Genomic DNA, 14,450 nt, shown 5'->3' with positions numbered 1-14,450 from the left:
TCCACAAACTCCGGGTCACAACACCTTGGTCACTGAGCTATGGCAAAGGAAAAATTTTTTGGATGCAATTGGCAATAGGGTGGTTTCATCATTTTTTATTGCCTAAATCGAAAGATTAATACTCCTGGAGTACGTTTTTCACGATTTTAGATTTTTAAATGACGATATCTATTTTTTGCGATTAAATGAAAAGTGAAAAATTTCAAGCGCGCGTAAGCGCGACGGCTAAGTATGAATGCTCGGAAAAGCACGTGTGACGTCATCCTGGTTCCGGCTGCCGTCGTCTGAGGTCACCTTGGTGGGAGGCTGTGAGCGCCGCTACGATGCAGGCTGGTAGCAGGTAGCGCTTAGCTTAAATAAGCATTATTAATACCCTATCAAAAGAAGGAAACTTTCCGACCTTAGGCAGTTTTAATAGGTGATTATTAAGAAATTTTTCCCTGAGCTCTGTGCCTCATGCGTGCATTGGAAATCTCATGTCAGACGATGTAAAACTCCTATCTACCCGCATAGCATCTGGGTCCCTGTGACGTCACGTGGAGTGGCATCGCATGGGCGCCAATCTGGCCTTTTTCAAATCAGGTTAAAATTGACCGTTGCTATTCGTCTAAACTGGGATTTCTAAAGTCAAATAATTTTTATGCTATGAATGCACTAATGGTGAGTAACGAATCGCAATCAATGCCTTTCGTTCTCTTTGATGAAGGAAACTACCTCATTACCATGAAAACGGTTTTCTTGGATATCCAGCCATTTGGACATTTTATTTAATTCTCTTGATTTCTAAAGACAATAAATAATTATGGTTGGACGAAAATTTGCAATTGTAATTGTCTGAAAACTTAATTAATTTTATACTTCATCAATTTAATTACTAACTTAATTAATATTTCAGCTCAATTAAATGAGAACTTTGAGCAACCATACGATTCCTCAATCTCACCTTTTTTAAATTAGAACTTATTTTGTGTCCTTAAAAATCCAGAGCATTAAATGTAATGCCGAAACGGCTGGATACCCAAGAAAAACCGTTTCCATGGTAACTGCAAAGCGCATCCCAAAAATGTTTACGTTGCCATAGGTCAGTAATTAAGGACTTACGATCGTATGTTTATGGACAAAATAGGCTTAAGCCTGTCTCCCCTACCACCTCCAGAAAGAAGTATTGCAGATTCCTCCTGCAACACCCTGTATACAACCTTGAAAATAGCGATTCGCATGGAAACCGACTATGACCATTTCCCGAATGCAGTAGTAACTGGAATCAAAGTTAAGTATCCTCGTAATACCTTCACGGCTTTACGGCTATGGGCATTTTTGGCGACTGGCCATTGAGGTGGTAGAAATTGAAGGGGATGGTATACGAACCGGATGCGGAATTGGAGGGGAATATTCATGAAAGCACGTGGGTCATGCTGCGATTTTCTCCCCGGAAAATTGAATTTATTCAGCTCTACGATAGCTTGACTCGGGCTTACGAAAGTAGGCTCTACATGCACGTATTAGAAAGTACTTATTGTAATTCCTGGCTATCTGCATGCATTTCTGGACTTGCTATGACTCATGCATGTATCACTTATTACGATAACTTTTCGTTTTTCTATTACTAACTAGTTTTATTTGCATGGTAGTATGTTCGTGTCCTTAGCACGGTATCTATGTAGAGTTGTTTGAAACATTTTTTACTTCTTTACAGTTATTTTTACTTGCTTGATTCATTGTACAAATTATTGTTGGTGCCAGTGGCGTAACTATGGGGGGATGAGGGGAGAGATCCCCCCCCCCAAAGCCTCAGAGAGACAATTTTTTAAAACTATTGTGCAGTTTTGATTTATAATAACTGCACCTGCTTAGAGTTAAATTTTAACAGCCAAAATTATGTAAAATGTATTTCCAGGCAAGCCATTTTTCAAAAATTTTCCCAGACCACCCCTTGCCTGGGGGAGTGTCGCCCCCTGAAGCCACCCCATCCCCAAAGCATATTCCTAGTTACGCCACTAGTTTGTGCAAAAATTATATTTTGGTGAAAAATACTCCATAAGTTTTCACATTCTGGTCTTCTGAATGCATGTCACTAAAACGCTGATTTTTTTTTACTTTTTATAACGCAATATCTACTTTTGTACTAGGGAAACAAAAAATGGATCCACTGAAAAATATATAGGCTCCATGTGTGGTGGTGCCCAAACAAAGTACCGAAAACTCATTAAGTCCCTGGCGTGTGCTGAAAAATGGAACTATAAATATGCGATAAAAAGCGAAATTTACACTGTCGTAATAATTATTTTTCTTTATAGGTACTCATATTTTTTTCGAAAAGGAAGTTTAGTTCAGTAGCTTTAGAGTTTGCTACTAATGCATTCAAATTTGTATTTTCATAAGTATAACGAAATTTATGATATCGCGGGTTAAATCAGTGATAAATGTAAAACACATGAATGAAATCATCATAGAATGTTTTTTTTTATCATTTGATTTGACCGGGATGCGAGGCCGGCTCTTTATTCCAGATTTCCTCCTCTGGTGTCAGCATCTTCGTCCCTATGCACATGACAAGCGACAATGTTACTTATCAATGCAGATTTCAGTAAACTTCATGCATTTTTTACGCTTGAAAATCATATCAGAAGTATCAAACTTATTCTCTCGCCGTGGGATTCATGCCCACAAAGCTATCACGATTGCCATAAAATAGTTAAAAAGTGGCTTCATTGTCTTGAGATAAAGAGATTTTACCAGGCCCATAACTAGAGCGGGGCAGGGGGAGCAGGTGCCCCGGGCAATGAATTTCAGGGTGGGCATAATTTAACAATGTTATTAATTTATTTAAAAAGTACAAAAAAGTTATTCAACTTTTCTAATTACATCATTTAAAATTAATTGTTAAATTATACTTTATTAAACAATCATATTGATAAAAATTCTTAACAGCAAACATACGGCGTGTTATTTTCACTACCACATCTCAAAAAATAGCTGACTGATGTATTATATTTTAGCGGTTAGGCAGGGGAAGGGTGGGAGCTAGGGGGGGTTAGGGGAGGGGGCGGCTAACTGATCTCTATCCCCCCTGGCCAAACTCCTTGTTCCAGCCCTAAATTTTATCGAATTAAATAACATTTTTAGTCCAGTGTAAGAGGGAGATGATTCGTTTACTTGCGTAGTGCCAATGGGAAATTGGGTCAATTTATGTGCGTGTAATGTCACGGTCACATCGAAACCGTTCCTCAAGTTCGTCGTCTTCGCAATTACGTTTGTCTCCGGCGCACATCCTCTCGCATATTGCTAATGGGCGTTAATTTTTTCATTCGACTCCTCCGGAAAACCACATAGTCACCACACCGCAGCCCACGTTAACCAAGTCATTGGTTATCCTATCTCTTCTAAGACGTGACGTAACCAGCATGTTGGCATGGGTCATAGCAGAAGGAATCGAATTGCTTTTTTTTAATTGCACAGTCGCTGGTCAATCGATTGTCTGACTGAGCTTCCAGTTGCAGGCCCATATTCTTATATGAGGTATATATGCCGCTAATATCAGGATAAGAAATTATTATTTAAGTCAACCGGTCGTCAAACTGTGGTGTCATAACCACCCTTCATTGTCAGTGGGGGAGATTGGATTATTTGATATTTAAGTTGGGTACACTCTATAAATCCCAAAGGCATGGATTCAAATCTAAATTTAGTAACTTTTGCAATTCCTAAATACAGGTTTTTAATTCTACTTAAAATTAAATTTACTGGAAAATTATTATTTTATCTTTCTCTTTAATCTTTACCCTTACCTAAATTTCTTGGAAGGTACAGACTTCTTGAATATAACGGCTCGAATGCCTTATGTAGTCGAGACGCCTGCTCAGATAACTATATCAGATACATGTTTAACTAAACTTAGCAAAACTCGGCAATGAAAAGTTTTCTTCTATTCTCAGACCAGAGTAGATAAATGTGGCAGTGGCGGAAATGTCAATTCCAGGGCCTTAATTAGCAAAAACTCATACACAACGCAATATTATGACATCGCCCTTCGACAACATACGGCAATATCGGAGACTCTCGATTTCGCTTGGGTCTGCTTTAATCTGGCTTGCCCAAAAAATATGTATAAATGAAATATCATAGATGACGGAAATCAAAGTCGAAATGGAATGAGGACATAATTTTTGTATTTCGTTTATGGTGATTTTCTTGCAAATTTACCAAGACAAGATTAATTAAAAACGCGCGAAAGAAACATCAAAAGGGTAGTGCATTGGTCCGGGTGCTGGCCCAGAAACTGAGGGTCCACGGTCTATGTAACTTCAGGTCCTGTGAATTTTTTGTGTGAAAAATTTTGAATCTTAAGCTGAAATTAAGATGGAAATAAAAATTGCCTCGGAATGACGATTTTTAGCCAAATTAGCCCGAGCATGCACTTCATCGTATTCATCACACTAGTTATAAGGCCTACACTTATTGTGATGAAATGTATAATGCGTGCATCCCTCCCGCTCGACCGCACGTAATTTTTTTTTCGATTTCGTGACTTGTAACTTATTTCTAAAGTATGTTATTATTTGACATTTTTAAGGCATTTTTTTCATGAAAAATCCTTTAAAACATTTACTCGTGTCTCGAAATGAAAAAATACCTTCGTAATGATACAGCGGTAATATTTTCACAATTGACGTAAAAGCAAGTGTTGACAAGGATCTACGGGACATTTCAATTAAATTTACGCCACGAAAAATGCGCGGTCGCGCGAGGGTAATACGCGACCAAAGCGATGCAAATTGCGAATTCTTGTGAGGGCTAAACGCAACTCGTCAACTTTCAAACGAAGGAAATTCGGCGAAGATTCACCCTCGTTGTCATTCCCCTCCAACTTCCTATTTCCTAGAAAATTGAATCAAAAGACAAGTAGCAGCCATGAGTTTTATAACCAATTTTACAGCAGTTATCTGGGTTACTAACAAGAAATGATGTATATAGTTAATCATTTCGGTGAAAAAAGGTCCGCGTCGTTTTGCCCCCATCAAATATATCCACCCCATGGTAAATTATGTATTTGAATTTGTCGGAATAATATTGTATAAGACGGAGTACCACTGCATGCCGCGGCTATGCCCTCATGCATTACGTATTGAACTTAATGACACTAAAGCGATTAAGTTTTCTTTATTTTAATCGGGGGGAAAAGCCCCCCCCCCCAAACCCCGAACACCACCATAATTATAAACGCCCCTGCTCACGGCAACTCACCATGTAAATGAAAATGCATACAACTGAAGGCTTGTTTTATGGTAATGACCAATGCGGATGAAAAATTATATGTATTACTCTGTCTAAGAATTTCATTGACAACTATGGGATCAGGTCCGCAATGTTTGGCCATGAGTAAATTATATCAATATTAAAATATGCTATTTTAACAATAGATGTGAGAGGATAGAAAATTTTCTCCATGTACTGGGAGATCTTATGTAATTCTGTTCGTGAATGTTTATGTTGCTTAGCTAGTTATCTTTTAAGTATGGAAGATATCGATGGCTCGTATTTCGCCTTTTATTTCGGGACAGAGAATCGAGTATCCAAAACCATGCTACGTGAATCAACTGTTTTCCCGGTGACAAACAAATCGTCGCTTAAATTTGCGAATATCGATGTTTGTAACTTTTTGGTGGAGACATGGACGACAGCCTCTACTCATACAGTGGGACCTGTTGATATCTCCGTCATCGAGGTTTAAATCTGCCGCCACCTGGCTTTTTAAATTTCAGCGAATTCCAAGTTGAGCGAATTCTTATTTCACGGGGATGTTTTTGGGGAAGCAGACAATTTTGGTATTCTCGTGATACTGTGCGTGTCTGTCATGCGGGATATATTTTTTCGTCCGTTGAAAGTTTTCTCCGCGGATGTGTATGAGCTAGTCATCAATTTAATAACTTGTTTACTTCGGAAGGTTACTGCCCCCTTTCGCTTCAATGGCGATTTTGAAATGTGAAAGTTTTGGTCATCTATAATGTGTATAATAATCGGCGTATATGAGTGCTTAATGAACTTTTTCTTCGTATTTTCTTTTAATTCTGAACTATTTTTAACTGCCTCAATAGAAATAAGAGGTCACCGACAGAAAATTAGCATTTATGATTTTTCCAATGTTGACAGATTATTACAGTCATATTCATAGAAATACACGGACGTGACTGTAAGGCAAGGCAATGAAAATTTTTCGTTGATTAAAGTAAATTATGAGTGGATAGTAAGACTTCGAAATATCTCGTCATTCGAAAAGTAAAAAAGGGACTAACCATTCAAAATGTTGTCCATAGTGCTTCCACATGTATTCCAGCATCAGGAAAGATTTCTTCTGCGGTGGGTAACGATCATCGACTCCTTTCAGACGGACTAAAGGGATTTCAGATGATGTCTTGGACTCCGACGAGGAGAAAAATGCGATCTTTCCGGGCAACTCCTTCCCCCAGGTCTCGTAGACGGCAAGTGCTCTCGTATCCAAATATTTCTGAGCTGTCATTACACCCACGAATATCAATGAGCGGTTGTTTCCAACACTTTCCGGGTTCACACCTGCTAAACCGATAATGCTTAATGGATCCTCCTCGTCCGAAATAGAAGTGGACTCACAGAGCCCAACGCCCGCCTTCTCATGACCACTGGCTTTCAGTACCATGGCACGAAGTCCTGATGCCATGATCAGACCCAACACAAGACCTATTGCGGTGCCGAAGCAGCCCAGCCATAGACCCCGAGGAGGGTTGACTTGTCGCCGGCGCATCTTGGGCGCCCGCCCGAGCCTCGGTGGAATGCTCGTGAGGTCGGTGGAATGGTTGCACAAGTGAACATTGAGGAATCCGTTGACCTGGGGTGCTCCTCCCCGGTTGCCGAGGCGCAGCGAGGAGAACGGATCCTCCTCCAGCTCTTCTCCTTCCCCAACCATCGCATGAGATAGCGAGACGCAACTGTGGGGTTCTCTCGGTTCTCCTCTGGAGCTGGGAGTTCTAGTGAGACGAGGCGAAGGGTGGGGTCGGAGGCCTCAACACCTGCTGTATGATTCCACCTCAACCTACCACCATCGTATGACGATACGACCCATAGGGTTGTTTTAGTAACATTTATGTAGTTTAATATTGTTGAACAAATAAAGAACGGTTTTACTTTCTTCTTTAATTTTTTAAAGTAAACCTATCCAACTTCGTATGGTAATTGTAATTCACATGTCATTCAGTTCGTAGTAACTTTTGCCGGTGAATGGACAAGCCAAAAAACATTGACAAATATGGTATATTTAATTTAGAACGGTCCTTAACCAGTTGCGACCTTTTATTACGCTATTCCCATTAACATTGTTGAAGTTTTCAAATTGTAGCCAGCCATGCGTGAGAAATGTAATGATCAAAAAAAAATTATTTATGGCTTTTATTGTTGTAATTCTTGAACCGCTTCCATCGCCATTACTTCCGTTTGTAATCGATAGGCTTCTTGAAGGTGTATTCGTGCATTTTCTAAAAGTTGAGTCAAGTTAGCTACTTTTTCGCATAGTAAGTGGAATTTCTACCGTATATGTAAAATATAACACTCATTAAAAATATTATGATTATTTAAACGTATTTTATTTGCTCTAAGATCTAAATTAAGCCGATAATTACTCTATTTTTGACACATGGGTCGTCAATGACATTCGTAGTTTTAGATCGAAGTGGCGTTGCTTCTTCTTGTTGGGACGCCATATTAGCACAAGCTTCGCCGGTTTTTCTGGTGCTCGGAGTTAATGGTTAACTCTTACGTATATCATCTCCCAAGACTGTAAATTAATCTCATAGAATATGAGAGTCAAAAATGAAAACGACGGAGAAGAAAAGGGGTGAGAAAAATTACATTTTTAACTATCTTTAGTCTAGTTGAAGTGACGCCCATTGCATTGCTCCACGTATGACCCTACATAGGTAAACAAGAAAACAACTAATTTGCATGTAGTTAAGTACCATCTTATTACATATATACCTTGTGGACGAATGTTTTTTTTCTATTATTGACTGTACTAGTGAAGCTTCTGTAATACCGCCAGCATGCCTTTGTACTTCGTTGAACTTATGCCCCCGTCGACATAGTCTATAACTTAGTAATTTAAAATAACCATGAGAGTTTTATGGCTTGTTCAAACTTGAGAATTTTGTGTTCAATCTCCCAGTAATAATATAATGTAGAGAGTTGTTGGATCTAATTGTATCTCCACCGGCGATGTTGCTCAGATGGCATATGGGCTAAGAAAATTAGTAAGTTCACTTCGTTCTGCTGGAACGATGTCTCAAGCATTTGATGTTGGCAAGTAATTTTCTGTTAATTCTGTATTCTGCTGATGGTCTATTTTGCACTGAGTAATGTAACATCAGACGGTGCCAAAAGTGAGTGAAATACCTCCTTGTAGTAGGATTGTAGTTACCACCTTCCCCATGCGTGTATTGTAATGTCTTATTCTTCTTTTGTTTAGGATGGTCGGAAGTGACGACAACTCATCTGGAAGGCAAAGCTCATCAAATTCAAACGAGTTAGTACTTGATTGCTCCTCAGTGTCTCTGAAAGCCAGTTGATTTTGTAGTGCTAATATTTAAGGATCCTTAACATAGCACAATTTTTCGGTTAGAAAAATTGAACCAATGATATGAGGCCTCTTTTAATTGTTAACAATGCTAAGGGATCAATTTTTTATGCGTAAATTTGTTTTATGTTTGATACCTTATGCCATTATAAACTAGCCTGGCCCCTGCATGTTCTGTGTGTAACTATTTTTACATTCATTAAGTTAAGTGAGATATTTGCAATGTGATAAATTTTCTTGTGAATTTTTTCACTCACTTTATGGCATTGTGTAATGCTGCATTTATTAATACTACTGAATTGAAGTTTGTTATGTTAAATGTTACTAATGTTAAAAATTGGCTTTATTCATTCAATAATAATGAGTATGTATTAATTGGTCCCTATATATTAGAATCTGAATAAGTTGTGTGATCCTTTGTAATATTGGTTTTAATTGATTTCAGAAAATTGTTTGTCGGAGGTCTCAGTTGGGAAACAAATCAAGGTGAGATTCATTGATTGAACTTCTCATTCTATAGTCATTTTTTGATGAACATTATCACAATCGTTTTATTTATTGAATTACAGACACGCTACAAAGGTATTTCAGTAGATATGGGGAGGTTATCGATTGTGTTGTAATGAAAAATAGTGAAACTGGAAGGTCTAGAGGCTTCGGTTTTGTTACATTTTCTGACCCAGCAAACGTCGCGATAGTTTTACAAAATGGACCACACCAGTTGGACGGACGAACAGTAAGTTGTTCATGACATTAGTCAATTTCTTAGTGCGTTTTTCTAAATATTAGTCTTAACTTTACTTTTGTTTTGGTGTAGATCGACCCGAAACCTTGTAATCCTAGAAGTATGCAAAGGCCGAAGCGGAATGTGAACTGGCCGAAAGTATTCCTTGGGGGCTTGCCTTCTAATGTCACAGAGACTGATTTAAGGAGTTTCTTCCAGCGGTATGGCAAGGTGATGGAGGTTGTAATCATGTACGACCAAGAGAAGAAGAAATCAAGAGGTTGGTGACTGTCTTAATTTGCAGAATGTGATGTTTCACTTGTCAAAGATAGTTCCCAAGTATCCTAATGTAATTAATAATTATATTCACCGGGTTAAATCATGGATTTAATGCATGTAGAATTTAGCAAAATCATATAGTTTTCACTACTATAGATATCGAAAAATTCATTTTAATGTTTATGGTAATTTTGAGGGGCGTGTTATTAAGAAACACTAGACCTATTTAATTGAAATATTGTCACTAAACTACCTTTATGCTGCATGTTAAACATAGATAATATCTATGTCATAATGTAAAATAGTAATTTCTAACTTTTTAAAGTAAACATTGCCTCTGTCATAATTGTCTTGATGGATAGTTGAAAAAATTGGACAATCTTTGCTGATATATTTGTATGCTATTTATATGTCTTAAGTGTTTGTTTTGTCTTTTTATTAGGTACCTCACAGTTTTTACCCATAATAAGTTTCATGCTTTGGGACATTCACTGCTGCCAAATTGTGATTTGTTAAATTCATTTCTACAATGATTTTGAACATTGAATTGATGTCCATTGACTTGTTTCTCAAAATTTAGTATAAATTCCTTGATCAATTTAGTTATAATTAATTATTTACTAGCTTTACTGCCTTAGTGTAAGCTGTAATATAGAGGGTTAAAACTCAAAATTATGATTCTTGTGTTGCTGTAGTTTGATTTAGAAATATTGACTAGAGCCACTCCTGGCCCTAGCTCCCTTGGAACACTAATAAGTTTAATAATTTCACCATATATTAAATTAGTTAATGGAGTATATAGATTTATGAAGTTATGGGTGCAGAGATGATTTTTCCTGCCCACGGTTATAATACAAGCCCCTCAAAAATTGTTAGTATAGACATACAATTCATTGATATTGTTAGTCTAATTGCTTTAGTTGATTCATTTAAGTATGGATGTAACATGCTTAAACATTTGAAAGTCTTAGCGTAAATTAAAGTTTACTCCACTTGTATTCCTTATTTAACATACCACAGAAGTTTTATGCTCTATGATAAGGTGGTGTTATTTTAATTGGATTGAGTGTCCCATGGAGTTAAAGGCCAGCTGCTGAAAATAATTATTAAAACCTTTTGTTAAATTATTTATTAATTAATATACTTATTTATGGGCAGCAGTGTAAACCCATGTTATGAAACCTAAGTTAAGAAGTTCTTTATTGATTGCTGTACAAATAGGATTTGGATTTTTATCCTTCGAGACGGATGAGTCTGTGGAGAGGTGTGTAGCAGAGCATTTCATCCAACTAAATGGGAAACAGGTATATTTTGGTGCCGTCACATTTTCATTACTTAGCTTAAGTCAAAGTTAGGGCACCATTGAGGAAAGGTTCATATACACTTCTTCATTCATTTATTTAATCTCATAACAGGCCTTAATTTTTAAACTCCTTTTCAATAAATTTTGAATTGCCAATGGTGATCATGATGTAGGTCTCAATGTGTAATACATGATGGAATTAAATTATTTCCGGGAATTGTCATATGCAAGGTGGCACACCCTAATAACGCAAGTTATTGCATTAAAGTCATAACATCGCTGAGTGCTGTCCTATGTTACAACAAATTTATTTTGGCCTTGATCTTTGCTAGGAAGCTGCTATTTTATTGTGTTTAATAGGTGCCATTCCATTCAGTAAATTCTTACATATAGGTGAATGCCCATTAGTAAATTCTGAGCTAGTCCAAATGAAATCATAGCCTCTCATTGGTATTTAGGATTGAAGTGAATGAGACATTATAGAGTAATGTATCTTTATTTCACGTAACCTGTAAAACTTACTTTTTGACTCAAAATTTAGTTACTTATTAATTCTATCTGCTTAGATGTCATTTATATACAGTAAAGTGTGTGGCATGTGAACCTGTCATTCTTCACTCGAAAATTTTCAGTCTGTGATTTGTTGTATATTTATTTTGCACCCATTCCCTGATTAACTCAGAAAAGATTCAATGCTGTTTCAGTTGAATACTTGCTTCAGCACTGAATTTACCATGTTATTCTTGAGTGCTAATGGCTGCACACTTCACAGTCTTCAAAGTTTCATGAAAGACAACACAAGTTGATAATTATTTTTGTACAACTTTTGGGAATTTACATCCTGACATATGGTGCAATAGGAAGAAAACATTTCATTATAAGTAAAATCAATCTCTCGTGTATGAATGAAAAATGACTGTTTTACACCAATATTATTTAGTAGGCAGCTGTCTCACAACACTTTTTATCAGTTAGTTGAAGGAATAATATGCATTTTTAACGCATAATAATTTTAATATGCATAACGTAATGCATTTTTTGTAAAAATATAACAATGATATATTTATTGCTCTTCACTAGTGAAAAGAAATCTTGTTTTGAAAACTTTATTCACTCTCATCCAGTTTTTTATGATTTTAAATAAGTTACCGGCAGAATTTCTGGAAAGTTGGATCAGGTTCAACAGGATGAATACTTGTTCCTTTTTCACTGGCGTTAGATAAATTGAGTTTAAATCAAACAATAAGAAACGAACAGTCGTAGTAACTTTCAACACTAATTTATTCACTTGACAGGTCTCATTGGTCGAGCTGGCCAATTGGTAGAGTGTATACATTTGTTTAGAAAGCTATTACAGCTGTTCTTCTTATCAATACTAATGTCGACAATCGGTTAAATCTCTGTTAAATACAACTATGACCTACACACATCTTGTCTTTAATTCTTACTAAAAATAATAGTTTATTGTTGTACTACATCAATGTTGTATTTTGATGAAAATCTAAAACCATGGTGTGTTATTTTTTTATTTGATAAGTAGATAGAATATCTTTTGGAGTCAATTCAGCAGTCAGCTGTGTTTTTGTTTTATTAATGGAGCAGAATATGTTGATTGTAAATTCATTTTTTAATAAAGTTAAAGGTTAGTTTTCAAACTGAGAATTTGTAAATCAGATTCAAAGGCAGTGGCTTAGGGATTCAATGCATAGCATTTATCAGAACCAGGAGTAATGACTTGTGTTGCACTGTATAGGCTGAGAAGCAAGTATCCGTGGGTTTTTAATCCATTGATTTGGTCAAATCGTAGTAATTACAACTCATTTATGGATTTAATTTAGAGCATTAATCTGGGACTGGATGTATTTGAATTGTGTTCAAATTGGCAATTTATTTTCCTGTTTGGTATTGTTAGTATTGTAATTAAATTTCTTTAGGAATATTTGAGGATTTTAGATTCATTGGTTAATTTCCCTTGTACATATAATGTACACTTGGGTGGGTACTTGGTGTTAGGTAAGAGTGAGGCTTGTTTAAGTAATAGGGGCTTTAATGTTCCATAAGTAACTTAGTGAAATAAGTTACCATGTTACATTTTTGAAAGTGGCCTTAGTTTTTTCCATGATATCAACTACTTATTTAGTGAAATGGTTTGAAATTGGGTGATAGATTATAAGTAATTGGGTTAGAATTGTAATTGCCCCCATCTTAGATTAGAGCAATGTTGTTACACAATTTAATTCAAAACATAGGAATTATTTGGCTGTTGGGTTTGGGTAGTCCTCATTAAAGAAGTAACTGTAATTGTTGACTGTAAGACTTTCCATTATTGGATTCTTTCAGAAATCTTTTACTGTCTGTTGGTAAAAATAACATTTCATCTGTAATCGATGGGAAAATTAAGCTCTTAATTATTGTTTGTAATTTGTTTGGACTATAGTTCTTTGAGAATTTTGTTTTTAGCAGTAGAATCAGAATAAAGTGTTTTCTTATGCTAATCGTTCTTGTCTGATACCCTGAGGAAGATAATTTTATTTTCTAAACTATGAAAGGGTTTGTTGCATACTTGGAAGTATCCCATAGTTAAGCATCTTGAATTCATAATGCTTGTTGGATGGTTACCTTGGAGCTAAATGGGTATGAATGTACAGGGACATGCATTTATTGTAGATAGTTATCTGCTGTTGAGCCGTAAAGGTTTTAACCCCTCAAGCGCGGCAGGCATTTAATTAAATCCCATCTCAGCGGCCGGATGAGATTTAAAAATCTTCGCCTTTTTGGTATAGTATCATTCAATAATTTATATCTTTCATAATATACGATCAGTATCGTTGAAAATTTTTGTAAACTTGCGTATTATAATGCGCTACTATATAATAATTTTTCGAGCGATTGGAAAAAATATTTGTTGTTTTATGTATCTCTTTTTATGAACTAATGAATAAATTTTCAATTTTGAAGGATTTTTATTTGGTTTCGAATAAGCTACGAGATCTCTAACATTCCATGCATTTAAAAAATACAATTACATGATGTAATTTAGTTATTTGGGGTTGAAAATTTCATAACAGATTGGATACTTTCGATAGGATTACCCGTTTCGCCTAATTGAAAATTTACCACTCCGCCCACTTCTCTGACTTTGTTCCATTATTACCGTATCATTTCATATAGGTGATCACATGCTAATGTTTCAAACGTCAATATCCAAATATTCAAATGATTTACCTTAGAAAATCTGCTCTGACATGATTTGAAGCAATCCAAACATAATCCCACTGCACATTTTTCACAACAGTACACGCAAACTCTTCATTTCCCATGTTACGCACAAACTGCACACCTCCTTTGAGACTTTGATTTCTTCCCAGCTGCAGGAATTGTCTTTAGGAAATCAATTTTTGTGAGTCTTGGTACTAAATTGTGTAATGAGTGACGGCCAAGTCCAAACAGTTCGTATGACGTTGGATATTTCAAAAATATTATCTCGCCCAATGGCACGCGAAACGATAAGTCAAATTTTTATACGTGTTTTTCCTGTGAACAAA

The 14,450-nt window shown here is 36.3% G+C and overlaps 2 protein-coding genes across 7 annotated transcripts in view; one reads left to right on the top strand and one right to left on the bottom strand.

Moving 5' to 3' along the window:
- The window catches only part of LOC124167290 (chondroitin sulfate synthase 1), a 227,048-nt gene extending 219,441 nt beyond the window's left edge, over window positions 1–7,607 (bottom strand). Inside the window, exon 1 of the mRNA XM_046545217.1 lies at window positions 6,294–7,607. Coding sequence (XP_046401173.1) covers window positions 6,294–6,940 — 647 coding nt within the window. The 5' untranslated portion in view covers window positions 6,941–7,607. The remainder of the gene's footprint in view (window positions 1–6,293) is intronic.
- Window positions 7,608–7,717: 110 nt separating this feature from the next.
- Window positions 7,718–14,450, top strand: part of LOC124167292 (heterogeneous nuclear ribonucleoprotein 27C-like) — a 34,780-nt gene continuing 28,047 nt past the window's right edge. For 3 of the 6 annotated variants that reach the window (XM_046545227.1, XM_046545226.1, XM_046545224.1), the window contains exons 1-6: window positions 7,719–7,864; window positions 8,492–8,548; window positions 9,045–9,085; window positions 9,169–9,335; window positions 9,417–9,603; window positions 10,824–10,906. In XM_046545227.1, coding sequence (XP_046401183.1) covers window positions 7,827–7,864; window positions 8,492–8,548; window positions 9,045–9,085; window positions 9,169–9,335; window positions 9,417–9,603; window positions 10,824–10,906 — 573 coding nt within the window. In that variant the 5' untranslated portion in view covers window positions 7,719–7,826. Of the gene's footprint in view, window positions 7,865–8,491; window positions 8,549–9,044; window positions 9,086–9,168; window positions 9,336–9,416; window positions 9,604–10,823; window positions 10,907–14,450 lie in introns of all 6 variants that reach the window. The other 3 variants (XM_046545229.1, XM_046545230.1, XM_046545228.1) reach the window with 2 other exon arrangements.

The sequence above is a fragment of the Ischnura elegans genome, chromosome 10, assembly GCF_921293095.1.
Source record: "Ischnura elegans chromosome 10, ioIscEleg1.1, whole genome shotgun sequence".
Taxonomy (NCBI): domain Eukaryota; kingdom Metazoa; phylum Arthropoda; class Insecta; order Odonata; family Coenagrionidae; genus Ischnura; species Ischnura elegans.
The sequence above is the reverse complement of the archived record's forward strand: the minus strand, read 5'-3'. Positions and strand labels throughout refer to the sequence as shown.